Source organism: Mus caroli, unplaced genomic scaffold (assembly GCF_978045245.1).
Source record: "Mus caroli unplaced genomic scaffold, Mus_caroli_1 scaffold_15, whole genome shotgun sequence".
Classification (NCBI taxonomy): Eukaryota; Metazoa; Chordata; class Mammalia; order Rodentia; family Muridae; genus Mus; species Mus caroli.
Window position 1 is genome coordinate 23,360,968 of NW_028227270.1, and position 17,494 is coordinate 23,378,461.

The 17,494-nt window shown below is 45.0% G+C and overlaps 1 protein-coding gene across 3 annotated transcripts in view; it reads left to right on the forward strand.

Moving 5' to 3' along the window:
* Arhgef28 (Rho guanine nucleotide exchange factor 28) overlaps nucleotides 1-17,494 on the forward strand; it is a 307,219-nt gene that overhangs the window by 245,269 nt on the left and 44,456 nt on the right. For all 3 annotated transcript variants that reach the window (XM_029468326.2, XM_021180313.3, XM_029468327.2), the window contains 7 exons: nucleotides 2,093-2,347; nucleotides 4,183-4,259; nucleotides 8,845-9,023; nucleotides 10,050-10,141; nucleotides 11,099-11,281; nucleotides 13,191-13,322; nucleotides 16,387-16,487. In XM_029468326.2, coding sequence (XP_029324186.1) covers nucleotides 2,093-2,347; nucleotides 4,183-4,259; nucleotides 8,845-9,023; nucleotides 10,050-10,141; nucleotides 11,099-11,281; nucleotides 13,191-13,322; nucleotides 16,387-16,487 — 1,019 coding nt within the window. The remainder of the gene's footprint in view (nucleotides 1-2,092; nucleotides 2,348-4,182; nucleotides 4,260-8,844; nucleotides 9,024-10,049; nucleotides 10,142-11,098; nucleotides 11,282-13,190; nucleotides 13,323-16,386; nucleotides 16,488-17,494) is intronic.

Here is a 17,494-nt window from a genome sequence, read left to right on the forward strand (position 1 = left end):
AAGGTCAGTCCTGGAGCCTCCCGGAGCCTTGGCCATCGGTTCACACGACCTTTAATGGGAGCGGTCCTCAACCTCACTATCTGTCCTTCACCAGGGGGTGTGTCTACATGCAGATTCTGAGTCAGTGGGTGTGAGTGGAGGTGTGTGTGGGGGGGCATTTGAAAAGACCCCCACGGAGGCTGGTGCTGTTACACTTGGGTTGTGAATCATTGGGAGAGAATCATCTGTAAGACTTTGAACCTTCTCTGGGTCATCTGGTGATTCAACTTCACTTTTCTTCCCTAGTTTTGAAATAGTTTCTTTATAAGTAAATTTCCTTATAAAGAAGAGAAAGGCACTGTCAAGGAGTGAGGTGTGTTCTTTGGAAGACAGCGATCCCCTTTGAACTATGGGGATCGGGTGTGCTCTGTGGGTGTTGTGATAATGCTCCCAGCATCTGTGTGTGCACTGGAAACCTCCAAAGGAGGAGACTCTGGAGGACCGATCCTGCTGCTCCTCACTGAGACTCTGGAGGACCGATCCTGCTGCTCCTCACTGCTCTCTCTAAACACGTGTTTCTTCAGCTGGAGCCTCCGGAGAGCCTTTGGCTTCTCTGCCACTTTTCTGGTTTTCCTTCCCTCTTCCTCCCTTCCTCTTCGCTCTTCAGGCTCAGGCCCCTGAGCAAATATCAACTAGCTGATCTTTATCATCAAATCCCCCCAAAGTAGCCAGATTCCCTTGCATCTGCCGTTTCCAGAACCCATTCTCTGGAACTCCTCCAGACCTTTTTCTTAAGACAGTCTGGAGGTGAGAGAAGTGGCCGTTGGTTTAAAGAGTAACTGGAGCTACAGTCTGTTCTGTATGCATAAGCCTGGCTGACTTCTGTGAGGCACAGTGCCTGGGACCTCAAATATTTTTCTTTACTCTCAAGATCAGAAGAAAAAAAATGATAGGTCAAGAACATTTTAATTATAACTTTAAGATCCTCAATTTTATGCTAATATAGTTTTGAATAATTTTGTTTTGTTTTGTTTTTTTAAGAACCCAGAAGACAAATGAGTCTTGGGCCATTTAAATCACCCTGTGGCTCCATTTCAGAGGACATGAGCTTGGCCCCACAGCTGGCTTCAGTTGTTAGAAATACATCATGGGGTAACTTTCCTGTTTCTAAGAAGGGAGGAGTGCCCAGGTTACACCAAACATAGCCTCTGCTTATATTACATATAATATATATTTATTTATATTTATATATTTATTATATAATATACTATAATTATATTACACATATATACATATATGGATAGATAGATAGATAGATGGATAGCATATAATATATGCTACTTTTTTCTTGCTGTGACAAAATACCAGATAAGAAGGAGCTTCAAGAAGAAAGGGTTAACTTGTCTCACAGTCTGAGGGGATACAGTCTGTCATGACAGGGAAAGCATGGCAGTAGGGGCATGAGGCAGGTGGATACATTTGTATCTGCAGATGAGAAGCTGAGAGAGAGGGAGGGAGAGAGAGAGGGAGGGAGGGAGAAAGAGAGAGAGAGAGAAGGAAGGAAAGAAAGAAAGAAAGAAGAAAGAGAGAAAGAGAAAGAGAAAGAGAGAGAGAGAGAGAGAGAGAGAGAGAGAGAGAGAGAGAGAGAGAGAGAAAGAGAAAGAGAAAGAGAAAGAGAAAGAGAAAGAGAAAGAAAGATGGCCTCTGTCTGCTTGCTTCTCCCCTTTTGTTCAGTCTGGCTCGGGAGGCCATGCAGTGTTGCTCTCCTAAGGGAAGCAGCTCTAGGACCTCTCACAGAAATGCCCTGAGGCACACTTCCTGGCTAATTCTAAATCCAGTCAGTAGACAATGAAGATAAGCTGTTGTACTGCTGCAGACTTATCCCTGGACTTAGGAAGACAGACACCTTATTGTCAGCTAATGCATGCCTACTAATGCAAATCTTTTCTATTGCACTGCTTCTTGGTGGTGATGCTGAGAGCCATTTAAGTATTTGAACTTAATCCAACGTCTTTCTCAGGGCGTCTTTGTTACATTTAAAACCTTAAAAAGAGTAACCACTCTCCGTATTCTGGATTATTATCCTTTGCCTTTCTTTTTTTCCTTCATGCAGAAAGGACTGAAGAGCACCGGGACCTGTGCAAAGCTCTCGGCTTAATTAAAGACATGATCGCAGCTGTGGACCTGAAAGTCAACGAATACGAGAAGAACCAAAAATGGCTTGAGATCCTAAATAAAATCGAGAACAAAACATACACAAAGCTCAAAAATGGCCACGTGTTTAGAAAGCAGTCACTGCTGAGCCAGGAACGGGCTCTCCTGCATGATGGGCTTGTCTACTGGAAAACCGCTACAGGCCGCTTCAAAGGTACCGGGCGTGGCTTCCCCAAGGCAACCTCCCCTTTCTTACAGATTACTCATTACTCATTCAACACAGGACAGACTTTCAAAAGAGAAAAACGGCCCTGACTTGCAGGCACACGTACACAGACCCTCAACGTTTTCAGTCGAAACATTGGGTTGTGAAGCTCAGTAGGTAGATGTGATGAGGTGACACACACATTTGACGGGAGCCTGCTGTCCCAGGCAGAACCCTTCACATGTAGTTTCACGACTATGGAGGCTTGTGAGGCTGGAAGCCAAACGAGTTGAGAGTTCTGCACATTGTTGGCGTAGAAATTTTCCGCTAAATGTGGTGCAAGCAAGAAAAGCACACTTCTACACAGAGAGGGTCTGCCTGCCGCATGCCAAGACAGCCTGAGGCTTTCAGACAATGAAGGGGAAAAATGGGGGAACTCTAAATAGCATCTGTGTTATTAACACGACACATTTACCTGTACACAGGCACCAGGGGAAGGGAGCAGAGGAAGGAATTATTCTATTATAGCTGCTCTTCCTCAGTGGTACAATTTGCTAACAGACTTCAACTTGACTCTGTTAGTTTGCTTCGGGTCCGGGACTGTTCATTTAGGTTTCTCCAGGTCTTAGCACTCTAGCTATCGCCTTGTCTGTCCTGGGTTTTCTTATGCATCTGGGACCTGAAAACCTGATTTGAGCTCCAGTCTCCTTCTCAAGACTCTGATTTCATTGGTCAGGGCTCGAAGGTCAAGCTTAAAGGTTTGCCTGTTCCGTGTCCACCACAGCCTCTAAAGGGCCTTGCCTGCCTCCAGCTCCCTTCATCTCCTTCACACCCTTAGGCAAGGAGGAGAGGGAAGATTTGCTCCACTATAGTTGCTTGACGGTCTTTGTGCACCAGAGGGTGAACTCTAAATAACAGAGGCTTTGATGGAAATCCACACAGAGGTCTATGCTGATGAGCAGTGTGCAGTGTTGGGTTGAAAATCTATTCAGTGCAAGTCACACCGTTGCTTTTTGCCCACCGAATAGAATCGCTTGTTTGGATTAGGGTATGCAGTGGTCATAGGAGTAGGCATAGTTCTTGAAAAGTTTCCAAGGGAAGTAAAGAAACCCAGTGTCACTCAGACTTAGAGCAGGTTTGGCTCTATCTCTTGATGTGGAGGAAGCTGCTACCTTACAGGGTTTTTTCTCTGTGTAGCCCTGGCTGTCCTGGAACTCACTCTGTAGACCAGGCTGGCCTTGAACTTGCAGAGATCGACCTGCCTCTGCCTCCCGAGTGCTGGGACTAAAGGCGTGTGCCACCAACATGCCCAGCGCTCCCTCGCACTTTTAACTAGCTACATTTCCTCCTAAAGGCAAGGGCGTGTTCCATTCTCTTAGGACTTCTTTCATAGAGGGGAGGCTTGGGCGCTTGCTGACACCAGGTCTTGTTATGTAACTCAGGCTGGCCTCAAACTCATGACCCTCTGGCCTCAGCCTCCCAAGTCTCGGGATTGCACACATATATCACCTTTCCATCTCGGGGCCTTTTTATGTAGGATTTTTTCTTTCATTTTGAAAATTGGGCTCTTAAACATTTTCTAGAGATTCACCTCTTATTACAATCCTATAGTTTACCTATAGTGTCACATTAAAAAAAATACACACACAGATTTCTATACATTTTACCTATGATAGATCTTAGCTATCCTAATAAAAGGTTTTTTTTTTAAAGTAAAAGTTTCACAGAAAGTCTTTCATTTTTGTTAAACAGATTTAAATGTCAATCATGAAATTAAAGTAGCTGGTAAAGCCACCGAGGCTGCGGTTCCCTTCCTTAATGCTGCTGTGTTTCTGTCTTTGCAGACATCCTGGCTCTGCTACTAACTGACGTGCTGCTCTTCTTACAAGAAAAAGACCAGAAATACATCTTTGCAGCTGTTGTAAGTATATGACCATGCAATGCACTTTTTTATACTAGTGAGTGCTGTATATCCTTCAACAAAGCCCAATGTTCCTAATTAAAAAAAAAAAAAAAGAATGTTGCTTGGCAAGAATATGCCCATACTATATTCCCACTGCTACAGCGGATTTCATAACTGGTTCAGCAGGCAGTTTAATCAATTGAAAATATTGCAGTCGTCCACCATTGATGGTGGACAGACACTGCTCACAGGGCCCCGAGTGCCTCCCTGCTGTCTGTCTACCTGGGCTTAGCTCTGGCAACGGAGCTATCAGTGATGGGCGAAGGTCATTTCCAGCATCTTGCTCTCTTTTTCTGCCAGATGGTCCTCTTGCTACACCATTCACTAGCCTCATCTATAAGCTGCCCCTTCTTCCAAACAAGAGAATACCACGGTTCCTAGAGGAGAGCATTTTTTTTTTCACTTTTCTTAGTGCTAGGGAATGAACCAAGGACATTTTGCATACTACGAAATGTTCTCCCACTGAACTCCAGCCTCGGGCTTAAAGAAGACTCTCAGATCTGCCATAGCTGCTTCTAATGACTATGGTCCTTCTGTGTCCCCTCCCTTTGTGGTATGTAGTTCATTCTCACTGCTCACACACAACTGGATTATAGCCTACCACTGAAAACTAGTCATTTATAGCATACCACATACAGCCTCTGGTACAGCCTTTCTCTGAAGGGTACAGAGGAGGAGAAATGTCACAGGTGACTCCTTTTTGGTGCCATGGGGCATCATGCACTGCTAGAGAGAAACTGAAGCACAGTATTCATGTAAGGGTTTAGTATGCATCCAGTGACAGGCTGTTTGTGTCTCTTAGCACACTATTACTCCAAAAATTGAATTTTTTGGAAAATTCAAAGTTTTAATAAAGTGTACTTTGCTGTCCAAAGAAAGTAAAAAAGGCATGCCTGACCAGTGATGGGCTGTGAGAGGGAGGGGCTTCCAGCCTGCCTGTGCTCCGCAGATTGGCCCAAGCGGCTTCTTCCTCCCTCTCATCAGCACCCTGATGCTGACTACAGCAGAGGATAGCATGGAGCCTTACACTCCTGTGTCCCCCTGGCCTATTTGCACTTTATCTATTACAGATTTCATTAACACTTCCCACTTTGTCTGCTAGCCTTCCCATGCCAGTACCTGGGAAACTCTGAAGAATACAGAGGAAACCCCAGGAAGATGGAATCATTGAAATTAACCTATAGGATATTGGGGGCCAAGCTGATGAGAAATGTTCACATTATATCACTATAGAAAAGATTTCTTTAGATACAAATACCTGAAAAGAGGTGAATATACCTTCACAAAGGTAGAAGGCATTCTCCTACCCTTTGAGAATCAAGTATATTCTACTTTTATTGCATATGCTTTCTTATCACATTTATCTGAGAGCAGCCCTGTCTCATAAATCTCTAGTGATTGTCTAAGGGAATTGAATCATTAGCTCAGAGTCTACCATGTCTGAATTTCCTAGTTCCCACTATGATGTTTAGAAATTTGTCCTTATACTAGGACCCACCGGTGAGATTCTTCATTCCCTTTGACCAGAGGGGAAAAAAAAATCTTAACAGATCCTTATCTTGTGTACATAGAAGACATGATGAATTTGGAAACTATCAGAAGGATCTGAAGGCAATAACAGTAGAAAGTACTGTCCTTACAGGAGAGTTCTCTCTCTCTGTGTGTGTGTGTGTGTGTGTGTGTGTGTGTGTGTGTGTGTGTGTGTGTGTGTGTGTGCAGGTACCCTCAGAGACCAGAAAAAGGTATCCGACACCTGGAGCCAGAGTTATGGGTGTTTGTGAGCCACCTGACATGTGTGCCAGGAACCAAACTCTGAAATATTTAATGTTCTTCACCTCTGAGCCATCTCTCCAGCACCAACATAATTAAAAGCAAGTCATTTAGCTGGAAATGGGATCTAGAATAAAGCTGGAATACCTGCTTTCTGGAATACTGCATCTAGGATGACTCTCTTGACAATTTCAACACTGAAGCGGTAGAAAAGAGAAGATGAACATGTTTGTGAGTTAAATTTAAAGTAGGAAGCAAGCTTGGGGACTTTCTGCCTCAGTGGAATCACAAGTACCAATGGAGTTGAGGTAGCAGTTGGGCTGGAGGAAGCCTCTCCTTACCCAGACCCCTTTAACAGAAGGAGAGGTCTTCCATCCCAGATATCTGTAGAGATTGGGCAGGGATGTAAGTGAAGTTGGCAGTGAGTGTTCCTAGGACAGTGGCAAGCAGGGGGAACTGTCCTCAACTAGTGGGTGCATGTCTAGTGTCAAAGTGATCATGCTTACTGAGCTACAGCTGCTGTTTATAAATGACATGAGGATATGTTCCAGGGTCCAGTCTTCTGTCTCTACTAAGCACCTCCAACTCTAGAGTAGTTCTAAAAGGTGGAAATTACTACCCACAAATGTTGGTAATGAACACCATCACAACAGCAAAGGCTTTAAAATGCTATGATACAAACAAAATACGCCCTGCAGACTGCATTAGGCCCTTGCATCATCAGAGTGTGACATCTGTTCAGAGCTGATGTATTGCCTTCATTCCTGGAGATGTTGAGTCTTTTATCACTAGTGTTTATATAGTTAATATAGACGATGATAGGCATGCCATTGATGCCTTCTGGTTGATTTAATTAATTTTCCTTTCTACCCTATATTTATCCTTCATTTTTGATACATCTTGCCACCACCACCCTTTCTCTGGAGCACTAACAACTACTACTAATTTCATATCATTTCATATCAAGCAGCTCAAACCCCATGTTACATTTTTGTTTTTTGTTTTGTTTTGTTTTGTTTTTGTTTTTTCAAGACAGGGTTTCTCTGTGTAGCCCTGGCTGTCCTGGAACTCACTTTGTAGACCAGGCTGGCCTCGAACTCAGAAATCCACCTGCCTCTGCCTCCCAAGTGCTGGGATTAAAGGCGTGCACCACCACTGCCCGGCCCCATGTTACATTTTAATATACCACATTTTTATATATAGAAAAAGGAAGCTGAAACATAGACCTCCAATACTAAAAGGGATCTTAATAATACTTAGAGGACCTCTCTATTACAGAGGGCAGGATTCAAGATCTTTCTTAAAATCAATTTGCCTTCCATTTCCAGAGGCCAAACATGAGACTGGGTAGACCAGTAGTCTGTTCCATCATGCTCTCCTCCCCTCCCCCCACTGCTCTGAAAAACACGAAGAGTACTCCAAAGATGCCGTGGCCAATAACACCAGATGCTGCATAGCTATGCAATGCTGGGAAGGCAGGCAAGCCAGCACTGAGGAGTCACTGGTGGAGAATATGGAATGGCAAACTGTGGATAAAGGCTTCACTTAGTCCACAAGGGAGAAACAAAACCACATGCTACAGCCAGCTCTGTTGACAGTGATGGGAACCGCAGACCAAAGCAGATTCCATACTCCCACGTAGCTTCCCATCCTGCAGACATTCTTTTGGCCCTTCTTTTAACCACAGCTCTTGAGCCAGGTGTGGGGACTATTAATGTTGCCAACTGTGAGGCTCCAAGGCATAGCGTGGAGGCGCTGCAAGACCATGGTAAATGCTGGTAGAAGTTACTTCCTTATACCTTGGACACCAACTCCTAGATTTTCTGACAATTTGCCTCAGATGGAATTATGTTCAATCCATTTTGCAGACATTAATTGCCTATTCTGTGCAAGGCAGTGTGTCTGGCATATGAAGATGAGTTGAGGCCAGACCTGTTCACCAAGTGTTCATCTGGTTGGTGAGGAAGAACCACCTACATGAAGAGGGGCAGAAGTCTTGGAGCTGAGATCTATAAGGCCTGAGCAGAAGAGGCCGGTGATGCCTAAGGGCTCTCCGATCTTGTCTGCCCATTTCCACATTTTTATTTGCTAACCTTATTTCCTAGAGTTCTGTTTCTATCATGGTCTTCTAATTATTGCCAAATCCAATGGCTTCCAGGTCCCCATCCTTTACAATCTTATTGTAACGTCAGATATGCCATTTTTTTTATCCCATCTTCAATCACAGTAGTTTCATTTTTCTCTTCTCCCTCTGATCTTTTTAAAATTGCCCTTTGAATTCACAAACTTAAAAAATACTTTTTTTAAAAAAAATCTGTACATCTCTGTGTGGGTATAAGTATAGTGCAGTGGCCAAAGGAAGAGACCGTATCTCCTGGAGCTGTAGTTACAGGTGGTTTTGAGTGACCCATTATAGGTACTGGGGTACCTATAATGTACTCAGGCCCTCTGCAAAAGTAGCGTTTGCTGTTAACCGCTGAGCCACCTTCTCGGCCTCTAACCTGCCAACCTCCAGGACCATTATTCCACTCAGTTCTCATTCTCCATCTGCGTTGGCTTGAGTAAGAAATGCCCTCTACCAGCTCCTAGGTTGAGTGCTGTCTTCAGCTGCTGGTGCCAAACACTGTCATAGCCAGCTGAGAGCTAATGTGATATCTTTTCTGCTCTCTGTTGGTTCCCAAATGCTGTTGCTCTCCGTGGCTCCTGGATTCCATGCAACTCCCAAGTTTAGAGACTGTGTGGTTTCACCTGTGCGTCCTCTTCCCTCTCGCAGGACCAGAAGCCTTCCGTGATTTCCCTCCAGAAGCTGATTGCTAGAGAAGTTGCCAACGAGGAGAGAGGCATGTTTCTGATCAGTGCTTCATCAGCCGGCCCCGAGATGTACGAAATCCACACCAATTCCAAGGAGGAGCGGAATAACTGGATGAGGCGGATCCAGCAGGCAGTGGAAAGGTAACCGTGTGTCTCTTCACCTACGGAATGCCCTTGTCCAATTGGGGGACATGTTCTAACCGTATCTCCCCTGCATGAAAACTTTGCCTCAGCCAGAATTGCCTGCTCCCTGACCTTTGCCCCTGCCTACCGTAGCATGTCACCTGCAGCTCTGCCCTCTGCACGCCCTCCCTGCATTCGGTGCCTCCCCACTCTGCCTGTGTGCTTTGCTGTGGCTCCTGCTCACCGGCTTCATGAAGAGTTCTTCGGCCCAGGTGTTCTCTGCTGTACCTAAGATGTTGTCACGCCCACTTTCTAAGGCACTTGTTTGGTGCCTGACATCTCTCTTCTGTAGTTGTTAATACTTTACACGGCGGTGCGTGTGGGATCCCGTAGACTGGAAGCTCCTTCTGAGCAGGGACCATGTCTTCTGTTTCTCCGTGTGCCTGAGGAACCATTCAAATAAATGCCTGGCAAACGTCATTCTTCTCACTCAGTGCATGGCTTGTTACTCGTGCGAGGATGGTTTTGATAACAGAGTTATGATTATTACTGGTAATTTAATTAGTTTATTACTGGTAATTTAATCCAATTTAATTGGATGAGCTTGGAATTCTATAAGGTACTCCCATCTCTACCACATGTACCCAGTATGGCCGTCTACTATGTGTCCCACAATCCTTCTATTCTAGAGCCATCATTTCACAATGATCCAAAACCAAAAGTGTTGGTATCTTAGTTGCACTGAATGCCATAATGCTAGTGTTGCTGCTGCTGCACTGGTGGTTGCCGGGGTTGGGATATTTGAACCATCCTTTAGAGACGTTGTATCTATGTTGTAGCATGTGAGTACTCTAGAAAACTAATCTCTTGGCCAGGAGGAGCAATGCGTTCTCTTTGTTCGGGTTTGTTGTTGTTGTTGTTGTTTTGTTTTGTTTTGTTTTTGCCTTTGTGGCTAGTTCTCTTGCTAAGTTTCCAGGTTTTTCTAATAAGCTTAGACATCCTTGAAACTGGTTTCAGTGATGCCTTGACTGTTGTCTTTTCAAGTTGTCCAGAGGAAGAAGGAGGAAGGACGAGCGAATCGGATGAGGAAAGGCGGAAAGCTGAAGCTAGAGTGGCCAAGATTCAGCAATGTCAAGGTGTGTGTGCAGCTCTGGCTGTGGCCTTGAGTGACAGGGTAATCATGATGCCATTAGTGAAGGTGATGGCACTGGTTAACTGTGTGTATCCAAGGTCCACACCTTCACCAAAACCACATTCAACAGCCCTGGTACAAGTGACTCAGATACTCATGCAAATTCATGTAGACACACACGAGGCAATAACTGTGGGCCATATGGTGCTGGTGAACAATGGAGTTTCAGCCATGCCAAGCTTGTATGACTAGACCAGGAGTTCAACAGGCAGGACCAGAGGCACTGTGAAGCCAATGAGTGTGATTTATCTTACTAATTCTCAACTCCAGACTCTTATGTTAGAGTCACTCAGGAAGGTTAGTAAAAATTTCTTGTCTGCTCCTTTAACTAAACGAAGCAGGGACTCTCTGGATTTGATGCTCCTGTGGGTCTCTAGGCTTTAAGACTCCTGGAACACAGGAAAATTAATGCATGCAGAGATGGTCATAGAAACTAGATGTTTAGAAGCAGATCCGTAAACCAGCTTTGACTTTGACCAAGACAGAGAAGACTGAGACTTCTCAGCCCTGTGCTCTTCACCCCTGGGAGCCTTCACCTGCTCCAGAGAGGGCTGCCTCAATTCTCTTTCCTGAGCTGGGTATTCAGTCTTAATAGAAAGACATCACCACAAACAACAACAACAACAACAACATAGCTTTGCAAGGCTTTCCAGAATTTGGGGAAGGTACATTTATTTATCAAGGGCGGTGCAGGATGGGAGAGATGTTAAGTCACTTGCAGTCACAGGTCGCAGTCACAAAGGGAAGGCATCAGAATTTGAATCTGGGTCTCTACCACCCAACAAAAGTGCTGGACCAGACTGCTTACCAAATCGTGCCGCCTTGTCCTCCTAATGTGATTTGCGCATTAAGTCCGTAGCCGGGCTCACGATAACCTCTTATGGTGAGTACTTCTCCACAGAAATACTCAGTCACCAAGACCAACAGATTTGCACATATTTGGAAGAAAAGCTGCATATCTACGCTGAACTTGGGGAACTAAGTGGCTTTGAGGATGTCCACCTAGAACCCCATCTGCTCATCAAACCTGACCCCGGAGAGCCTCCCCAGGCAGCATCCCTGCTTGCAGCGGCCCTGAGAGAAGGTGAGCTGCCTCTGGGAATGATTTGGTTTGATGGACTGAGACTGAGTTTAAAGGGTCCCTATGACAGGTCCTGCATGGTGGCCCTGGTGCCGAGGTGTAGCCAGATGAAATAAGAATACTTGGTCTCATAGAACCTATGTTTCAGAAATCTCAAAGATAAGGAAATAAGTGTGTCAGACTGTAAGTATGGAGTGCTGTGAAGAACAATACGCAGAAGTGGAAAATCATAGAGTCCTTGTGAGGGAGTGGGTGTGCTTCACATTTGGTGGCCAGGGCCATTGGTAGCAGAAGCAGAGTAGCAGGCAGATTTGGGACGTGTCTGGGAAATAACGTGGAGGAGGCTGACAGTATCCATGCTCCTTCATGGAGCAGATCGCTGCTCGTAGACTTAGCAATGGCTTCAGCTTCCTTCTCTTTATCAAATCTTCCCTAATGAGGGGCTGCAAGGCCATTGGCTTTGGTTCCAGGAGCTGGGAAGGCACCGTGTAGGCCACAGATGAGAATCCACACCGGGTCACTGGTCCATACCTGACTGCAGAGATTCTTGCCGGGGTTGAAAAGCCCCCTTGCTCTGCTGGGCTTCTGTTTTCCTTCCCTTCTCTTCTTGAATCCCACGGCCCTTCCAGGTCAGCTCAGTGCCCACCCCTTTAGGAGCTTCTTCCCAGTCCCAGTAGCGACTGTGGCTCTCCTGCTCCTCTGTGTGGCCACAGCTGCCTCTTTCCGCCTTCTCCTCGAAGTTCCCTTGACTAGTCATCAAGTAACCATAGCAAGAGAATAGCGGATGCCCGGCGGGTCGTTCTCTGACCGAATGTGGTCTTAACTGTGTGGAGGATGCTTTAGAAATGGTTACAAGGTCCCGGACACATTCCACCTGCTAGCTGAGACTCCTTTATGTAAGTAAACATGGCTCCTTTTGAGGGAGTGGTACTTCCCAAGAAGACCAGAGAGCAGATGGAACTGTATACCATTAAAAGCAGGTTTGAAGAAACACTCCTTTGAGGAACAGCTACTATCTTAGTAACAATGTTTCAAATCCTAATACCCACTAGTGCATGCGTATTAATAGAATTACAGGAAGGTTTCCAGGATACTAGGTGACTGAAAGTTACATTTGAAATATTTTATACAATAGATTATTTTAAAAATATGTTAAATCCTCTATGCAAAAGGGTGCTGCTATCAACTGGTGTAGACTGCGGGGCTGAGTAATTTTTCTGTAAGTGGCCAGCTGTTAAGTATTTTAGTTTTTTTTTTTTTCAGATCACAGCCTTTTGGGGGATATAGGTTTATGTGTTAATGAACATGTGTTTATACAACTCATAACTAGGAAGGCAGACTGGGGACGTAGTGCAGTGAGTGCAATACTTGCTGAAGATGTATGGGGCCTTGGGCATCAATTATTGTGTCATAGAAACCAGTCATGGTGGCATACTCCTGGAATCCCAGCACTTTCGAGGTAAAGGCAGGAGGGTCAAGTTCAGGGTCACCATAGGGTGCATAGGGTGTTTGAGCCCAGCGTCGTCTATCGGAAGCTCTCTTTTAGGAGGAAAAAAAAATAAAAGAAAAGTAAAACCAAATTCTAGTTCTCTGGGTTGTATAATAACAGTTGCTGATCAAATGTGATTTATCAGCTCTTGGTTGATCACAACATCCAATCTTTGTGTTGCAACAAATTGTCGTCTACAAAGTTCCTGCTCGAGAGCCACGTGGCAGAGTTTCTATCAGGTTGATGAATTCGAGAAACAATCTCGTAACATTTAAAGTAAGTTTACAGTTTTGCATCGAGTTTTAGTCATTACAGCCTGGGGCACATACAGCCCACCTGTTGCAGGTTGGACACACCTGGTAAACTACACCATCTCTCTGTATATTTATGGCTTAGATTTAGTTTTGTTTTTCTCCTTCTTAGCCGAGAGTCTGCAAGTGGCTGTGAAGGCTTCAAAGATGGGCGATGTAAGCCAGTCATCTGAAGAAGGCCCTGGAGCAGCTGTCCTGACAGACACACCCAGTACACAGGATGTACCAGAGTCGCCGACTGCTTGTAAGTGACAGCACAGGCCTTGGCCACGAGCCTGCGCACAGCCTCTAGTGCATATAGTGGTCACATAAAACAAAAGCAGTAACTACCCGATTTCAGGGGAACTTAATGTATTTTTTTTTTTTTGTAATTAGAAAAAAAAAAAAACCCTTGAGAATAATCATGCTGGTCATAAAGAGATATTATATGTGACAATTAATGGCACTTGTATTTCAAGGACAAAGACTTAACACTGGTAGGCTGTACTGTTCTGTCCTTCGGCTAAGCATTGCATCTCCCTCAAACCATACCCTGCCTAGGGTTTCATGACTCCTTGGATGAAGTTTTGAAAGCACTTCCAGACCTTTTTGAAATGGTCTCTGCAATCCATTAAGTGAACAAGTTTTTGAGTCTAATCTCCTGGGTGTCCACTTAGGAATCATAACTCAGAAAAGCTTGAGAGCCTCCCCTCCCCCCCATGGCATGCAGGTGCGCGTGTGAGCGTGAGGTTTGGTGGCATCATTATAGACACGATTGCCAAACAGGAACCCAAGACCTCGGACATGCCAGGCGAGCAGCCTACCACTGAGCCTCTCCCTCAGCCCTCCCAGGGACTCTTCTTCATGTTGGAAATACACTCTCTGTTCTGAGCAGATCTCAGTTTATTATCCTCCTGCCTCAGAAGTGCTGAACTCACAGGTGTACACCATCATACCCAGCTGTCAATATATTTTAAAAATAATAAGGTAGAGAATGAACTTAGCAATGTCTCGGAGCCCAATTATGCTGTTTTAAGCTAAATACGGAATTCCAATAAAGGGTTCTAAGAGCATAAAGAGAATATTTTTCATGTGAGGATGGTACAAACCTTACTTGGAAAGAGAATGTCTGCAAGAGCTGCTTTTTTTTAGCCCCCCCCCCCATGGTCCCATGTGGCTTTCATATTGGTCTTAAATTTCCTCTTGTAGTTGAGAATGGCTTTGAATTCTTGAATTTCTGATTCTCCCAAGTGCGAGGATTATAAGTGTGCGCTACCACAGGCATGCTGTTTTAGAATTTCTTGTAACAAATCCCTTGGTTCAGTAGAATGCCTAGAGGCAGTATAACGTTTTAGTTCTATTCTTTTTTTTTTTTTTTTTTTTTGGTTTTGGTTTATTACAAGCACCCAAAATTATTTTCCCCTCTCAAATTCTGCTTTATTTAACCCTGGCTTTCTATTTTCAGAATGTGCACATATGTTTTTCATTTCAACCGGCCAGATTGATCAGGGGAGTTGTACTGCTCTGGGTGATTTAGAAGAGCCACATTATGCCATTGAGGAAGTGCTCTCTAAAAATACTGAGGGTTTGCCGCCATCGGCCCCGCCCCAGGGACAGCTGGGAGGCTCCTCAGTGCCCTGCAGCTGTTTAGAGCCCTGGCCAGGTCCTCTCCTTCCTTCAGGCAGGCCAGTGAGGGTTCTCCCTGTCCGAATCCTACAGAATCTACACCCATTTGCTAGACCTAGAACAGCCTGCCCTGCCGTTAGGATCGGGCATGGGGTGAACCCGTATGCCAGAAGCCATCCTTTTTGGCTTGGCTTGGATTACGGTGCTCTGAGAGTTTGGTCTCTTTATAGAGAGGCAGAAGAGGATTCCTCAAAGAAGGACCAGAGTGGCTTTGCAGTGGGCTTCAGGGAGGGCCTTTGTGAAGCGAGCCCCTGTCGGTCTGAGGTTACAAGCTCATGAGTACACTTACCAAAGGAGACTATTATAATCTACTGTCCAAAATGGTCAGTCCAGTGGAGACCCTGTTACCCACCCTGAAGCTACGCCTGAGAGTGCAGGAACTTCTGGAAGCCCCTCTTCTACCTCTGCTCGGCCCCATCTTAGCTTCCTCCAACATTTAACTGTTAATGTGAGGAAGTGGGCAAGAGGAACAGACTGGCTCCTCGTTTGGAGATGGCTTGACCATCTCTTTAGGCATAGGAAAAGTTGCTATAAATTGTCCCTCCAATGTCCTTGCCTAAGAAGTGCTCGCTTGCACCGGGTGACCTTGGCTTTTCACTTGGTTCATTCGAAATGGTTCCCACTCACACAAAACTCTGGTTTAGAAGAGGCTTTCTGGAATCCTGGACAGCTGCTATTTCCTAATGGTGATACATGTAATTTTTAAAATTTAAACAAAGAGAAAGGGGCAGCCCCTTGTTAGAAATAAAGATGCGTGATGACACCATATTTTTTAAAGAAGTTTATAAACATCACAAAATGAGTACTTTGATCAGGATCCTGGTCAGATATTGCTCCAATGAAGTGTGTGTTGGGGGAGAGGGGGAGGAGACAGCCTTGAGAAGCCTGGTTTGAGTCAGGAAAAGGTGAACATAGCCTAAGTTTTAACCGAAATCCGTAAAGAAATGATGAAATCCTGGCGACCAAGGTTTCACCAGTAAAGGTAAACTTGTATTTGGTACTTAACAACTCTGGATGTGTTTTCCTAGGTCAAATGTATGTACTGTGTTAAAGCTTAAGTGGGAAGTGTGAGCAAAGCTGGAAATGAGGAGAAACTGAGGCAGGCTCTCAGTTTTTATGACTCTGAGACCATAAAGCGCTAGCTGCCTCCAGCCTTCTTAGAACAGTGCCCTTTGCCTCTGGACCTGCTATCTAAATCTTGTCCATCGGCTGCTGCTCTTGTACTGGCCGAGAGGGAGCCTTTTATGGACCTGGGTCTGCCAAGAGACCTTGCTGTAATTCCACTGGGCACCTGTTTTAAATTACTTCTTTCCCAGGCAGCTTTGTCCTATTAAATGAAAGCGAGATGTAGACTCCGTACCACAGACAGCCCATGGACACATGAGCCCAAGAAAAAAGCACAGTTAAAATGGCAGGTGGCAAAGGATGCTGCTTGGTGTCTCTTAGCCTGTAAGCTCCGGGAGAGCAGGGACTGCGGGCTTCCTTGCGATCTCTAGCGTCCCCTGTAGGGGCATTCAGTATGTATTATCTCGTGATGACTTCTTTTTTTTGAAGTGTGCTTCAGTTGTGTGCAGAAGAATGTAATTGGCCGGCTGATGTTTGATGTTGTCCTTTTTGTTTCTGTCTCAATGGCGTGCTTCCAGCATTAGTCACAGAAGGGACAGAAGGAAGAGGCTGTTGGGATGTGGATCCTGGGCTCCAGGGTGTGGTAACCGACTTGGCAGTCTCTGATGCAGGGGAGAAGGTATTGTTAATTGTTAACCAACTTGCTAGTAACCAGAACCTATTGCTTTTGTATACAAAGTAGATTCAGCTCTCGGGCAATGAGTGGATTGAAAATACTTTTTTTCTGAATTGTTTCTGATTTATTTAAATATCTATATCGAAACTTTCTAAACTATTTCTTCTTTAAATGTTCGTGTTTTTTCTATATCATGTAAGTGTTAAAAAAAATCAACTGAGACGTTATTAAAAACCAAAACGAAAAGCTTGACAACCCTCCTGTGTATATGTGTGTCTGCACTCTCTGACTTCCGGCCTACTCTCTGCATTGCAAACCTTTGCTTTCTCACTGCTTCTGGCAACTCCCTGTTTGAGAGGTGACCCTGACCCCGGGACGCTTCACCACCAGATGGCGCCGGTGAGCTGAACTGATTTCCACTTTGGGACGTCTTGCTTCTGTTCTCTACTGTGATCCTCCGCTCTTCACCTGTATCCCCACCTTCCTCTCGCAGACTCGGAATCCACGTAATCACCCTTTGCCCGTGCCACAATGTTCTCTGGTTCCTCATATATGTAGGCTAGACCTCTCTGTGTAGAAATTATATGCATACAGCTTCCTATTAGCTTGACATGTGTGATTTCATAAGAGGGGAGGAAGAGCTCTGTGCTGCTGGGAGGTGGGGACTCAGGTCAAGGGGTTTTACTTTACCTAGCATTGATTTAGCTCCATTACCAAGTATTAATGCGCACCAGTGTGGGACTACGGCATATGTTACAGACGCAACATCTTACTGTTACATGTTTTCCAGATATGTGGCATAGGACAGAACCAGTCTGGCTCTCAGAACTTCACAGAAAAGTCAGCTCTGACTTAGTGTTCATTTGCAAAGCTCAGAGGCCCAAGCTAATTTATGAAGACAGAATTTTACTCTACTTACTCTGATTGTAAGCTTTGAGCTAGTTTGCCTTAGCTTCTCCGTGCTTCTCCGTGTGACCTTCACTTTGAAGTGTGAAGCCAGTAGCTTACAA